The 4,809-nt window shown below is 33.4% G+C and overlaps 1 protein-coding gene across 1 annotated transcript in view; it reads left to right on the top strand.

Annotated features, from left to right (window-relative positions):
- The window catches only part of LOC111089794 (hemicentin-1-like), a 49,362-nt gene that overhangs the window by 6,548 nt on the left and 38,005 nt on the right, over positions 1-4,809 (top strand). Inside the window, exon 2 of the mRNA XM_022402886.1 lies at positions 3,439-3,807. Coding sequence (XP_022258594.1) covers positions 3,439-3,807 — 369 coding nt within the window. The remainder of the gene's footprint in view (positions 1-3,438; positions 3,808-4,809) is intronic.

Genomic DNA, 4,809 nt, shown 5'->3' on the forward strand with positions numbered 1-4,809 from the left:
GTACAATTTTCCATATGAACGTTGCTTAAACCTAAGCTAACCTCTTCTCTAATAAAATGATAATAATAACGATATAAATAGATTGGTTTGGTCAAAAGTTGATCGTGTTTTAAAATGAATATTTTTCTTTTTCATCGTCGTTTATTCTTCTGCTCGAAATAATTCAAATATTTCAAAAGACATATGTTTACACGTTTCAGAGTTGAACAATTATAGGTGTTCTATTACAGCAACTTTATATCATTGTAACAGAAAGCAAGCACTGTGAGTGTAATTTTGATAAAAGTATTCAAACATTGGCCATTAATTTAATTGTACAGCAAAATAACGACGAAGGGTACAACGTCGGTGATTAAAGCTTATGATATTGGACAGCTTTCTGACACTTGAAACAAGCTCGAGAAAGACCTTAGTAAACACAAATTAACTACTTTTAGTTTTGCTTTACCAATAGATAGCCTACTGCGGCTTTGTTATAAGAAAACACACACCACCTGTGAACAGAAATTAGAAAACAGAGGAATGATTCTTTTATTATTATTCTTTAGTTCTTGAAAGCATTTTCAACGAAGACGACAAACAACTTCAGATAAATGTTTATTTACTCTACCAGACGTAGCGGCTTCCTTTTTTTTTCAAGGGTTCAGGAATGTCCCAGGTTACAGAAAACCTGTGACTTTCATAGACTCTCAAAAAAGGCGTAAGCCGAAACGTCTGGTAGAATAAATAAACATTTATCTGAAGTTGTTTGTCGTCTTCGTTGAAAATAGTTTCCATCCTTGAGTCAGCACTGAAAGCTTTAAAAAATGATAACAAAAATTCTTGCAAATCCATATTGGTATAATTTTCATATTTATTAATTCATATGTAAACGGTTAAATTATATGAGCTGGAAATTGTTGTAATGTGATACAATGCATGTATACAAAATTCTTACGTACCCTAACAGTCAGTTGAATTTCAAATCACTCAGCTGAACCTGAAAAAGGGGCAACATGCTTGCCACAATCTTTAAAAAACAAATTAAATGCATACTGTCGTTTGTTGTATTTTTGTCTGGATAGTTTCCTTTGGTCAACGATAATCTTAAAGGCTCGAAACGATAAAATTTGAGGCTCGATTCTTGAGTTGAGCACATTAAAGGTAGTCAATTGTTCAGTTTTGTGCTTAACATATAAACAAAAGTACTTTAACTTACCATCTAGTAACCTAACTTTATTTAGGCGTGTGTCAATAATATCATGGTATTGCACCTAATTATTCGGTATGTCACATTATATTTTCAATTTTACCCAAGAAGAAATGAAATCTGTAATACAATCAATAAAAAAAAACGTGTCTGCAATGTGTAACAATGTATATTTCCTAAAACTATAGAGTCGTGGCACTATTCAATCGTGAAACGAATGAGTGTAGAATATCACTTAATATCATTAAATATTTAAAAATTTCTACAATTTTTTTTCCTGATTTTCACTTTATTAATAATTTCCCCATACATCTGTTTAAATATTACTTTTGCTTTAGAAACTCGATCAAATTCTAATTGCTTTATATAATTCGGATATTTTTGAAAAATACCTTTAGATATAGGAAGCAATTGAGATATTTATTCTCTAGTAAAATTATTGAAACATTTACTAGAAGGGTGGAGACAAACTTCAAGGTGATTGTATTACATTTCAGTACATTAATCTAAGTAACCTACGTATACCAACTGTAGTTCACGTGTATTTGGTCATCAGTGAATTTTGTACGTGCTACGAGTGTTTAAAAAATATAACTGAAAACACATTTTCTATCCAAATAAACCTGTACAAAACATTTATATTCAAAATAAAAAATATTTATCTTTATAATAAGATTTATATCAATAAAATCTAAATTGTGACAATAAGCATTTTGACACAAGTATAAAGCATTGTATGTAGAAACAATTTTATCAAAGCAATGATATAAATTGAGAACGAATATTGACCAGTCAGCAATAAGAGCGGAAAAACAGAAAACTATATTTACAGCAAAAATAAGTTTTTGCGTGTCATATGCAGAACCATTAATGTTTGGTATTTTAAAATTAAATCGAGGAAGTAATACACGAAAGGGTGGTGTCTAAAAATGTGCATTTAGCATATTATTCTATAACTCGAAACGATTATTTAACAATAACATTGTAGCTTTTGGTCACGTTGTCTGTTGCAAGCTAAACAAATTTTTATTCATGTTTAAAATGAAAAATATGCCGAATCTTTTCATTTAAAACGCAAGTTATCGAAAAATAAGAAGAAAGTTGTAAGGAAAGTACTTAAGATTGAAACAAACAAAGCACATGAAACACTTAGTTTGAAATTATGTATCTTCAGTTTTGTTGTTGGTGTTGTTTTAAACATATTTTTGTAGTTTGCATTATATTTATTTATTTATTGTCGTCAGTTTTAGTTTAATACGATTATTATGTACAGTTGTGGTAGATGTTTTAACGATATTTGTTGTCTGCACATTTTCTTATCTCAGTTTGTTTTTTGAAGTTAAGCACAATGCTACACAATGAGCTATCTGTGCTCTGCCCACCACGGGTATCGAAACCCTGATTCTAGCGTTGTAAGTCCGCAGACATACCGCTGTGCTACTGGGGGGGGGGGGGGCTTATCTCAGTAAATGTTTTGGAAACCATTGTTTTAGGTATCTTTTAAATATATTAATGTAAAATATGTTTTACAGATTATTTTATACCACAAATTTAAGTAGTAAACTGAACAAAAAAACTTTAGGGTTCAAACACGAATATAATTTACAGGGTTCTGTTTCAAGGTTGTTTTGTGTGCGGTGTTTGTCTTGTGGTAAAGCTCTAGATGTCAGTATTATTTCACCGGGTTTGAAGCCGGGCGATATTAAAAATATCCCCCTCATTTTAATCTGTGAGTGTGTTATAACAATGACATATAATACAATTTCTTGGCATGGGGAGTGGGTGTTGCTGACTAACTGGTTCCCTCAGGTCAGCAAATTAAAATTAGGGTCTGCGGCGGGTACTCTGAGTATGTTTGACATACACACAAGTTCAACGTCATATTTTACTAAAATATAAAATGTCCTTTTAATTTAAATGTGGAATAATTCTTCATGCGTATATTGTTAAACTTGCGTTTTAGAGGTACAATTATTGATAAAATGTTGTTTAGTAATTTAGTTTGCCTTTAAATATATTCAAAAAGTTTATGTTTAACTGCAGAGTTTACATAAAAGATAAAAGTTATGCAGAGAAGATCCGTATTTAACGAAGAATTTAGTACATTTGTTGCATTTGTCGAGAATATCTTCGAACTTTTCGTGTAAAACACCTTTTCATGACAGTCATCATTATCAAAGATAAGACCTCGATAGATTAAGTTTTTTATCTTGAAATATATTATATCTGTCTCCGTGTGTTTCTTACAGGTCTAGCAGCTCTTCAGATAACACGTATGTCTGTTCCTCCTTGGATCCAAAGCGGAAGCCAAGAAGCGGTAGTTTTAGATTGTGAGTACAATCTCACTGAAAAAGATAAATCGATGGTTGTTAAATGGTTCTTGAATAACGACCCAGAGCCAATTTACCAATGGATTCCTGAGTTGAACTCTAGACACGTTTCTTATCGTTTAGAAGGAAGAGTCAATATGAACTATACAGTATCTCCGTCCGGCGATTATACCAAGTATCGTGCTATAAAGATCCTTAGACCTACTATAGATCTAAGTGGTATGTACACGTGTACAGTTGGATCCCTGTCAGGCACAGATTCCAAAGAGAAACAGATGATAGTTTATTGTAAGTACCTCTTTCATACGAAACTTCTTTTAGTTTAACCAGTGAAAAAAATTGCATCAGTGAACCCCCACCACCTACCATAATCCTTAAAGTCCCACTGAACAAACTGTAATACCGTCGACCCAGATGGCCTGAGAGCTGAAATATTTTAAATTGTCAGATTCGATTGGTCAGAGGATATTTTTCTGAACTAAACAGAATATAACACTCACTATTTTTAAACGCCATCAGACGTCTGAATAGGAATAACTAATGTATTACGATAATTTAGTAACTTTACCATCCCTCATGTAAATGTATTTTGGTCCCAAATGTACATAAGCGTGTAGTTTTTGCACAACGTTTAAAGCAGTTTTACCACCCTTACCGTAATAGCTCAATTTGTTTTAGTAATTTATGTGTAAGCGGTTGTAAATAGACTCAAACATGCACACTTAGAAGTAAAGATTATAAATGGCAATATTTATGTTAACTACCCTTATTAACTTTGTGGCAAGTATAACATGCCACTTAAATTATTAAATAAGGCTGACAAATGACAATTCGTATAACTAGCATGAAATACCCCTCTATGCTGTAGGGCTAAAGGTCGTCTCATGATTCTCAAACACCCCAGTATACTGATCAAGCTCTCCATTAACCCCAATTATTTCTATAGCTACCACAGCTGGGTTTCCATAACCGAAGAAAACCCCGTTAGGAACACGTCCACGGTATTTGGGCACTAGCGGGGTATGAATTCAGTTTTCTACATTATGTCCCCCCGAATTCAGAGGGGCAAGGAACACAAATACCGATGTTAGGTTCGTGTTCAGCGATCTACTCTTTGACCCCTGTCGTGTCTGAACCTTCCAGGAACGTTTTAGCACCTCTCGGTATGGAGTCTGTGTTATCTATTACAGACACTCCATGCCACCCCAAGCCTGCCTGACAAGTTTGGTCTTGCTAGCTCCAGAATTGTGTGTGTGTGTGGGGTGGGGGGGGTTAGCGTGGACATATATA

The sequence above is a fragment of the Limulus polyphemus genome, unplaced genomic scaffold, assembly GCF_000517525.1.
Source record: "Limulus polyphemus unplaced genomic scaffold, Limulus_polyphemus-2.1.2 Scaffold129, whole genome shotgun sequence".
Lineage (NCBI taxonomy): Eukaryota > Metazoa > Arthropoda > Merostomata > Xiphosura > Limulidae > Limulus > Limulus polyphemus.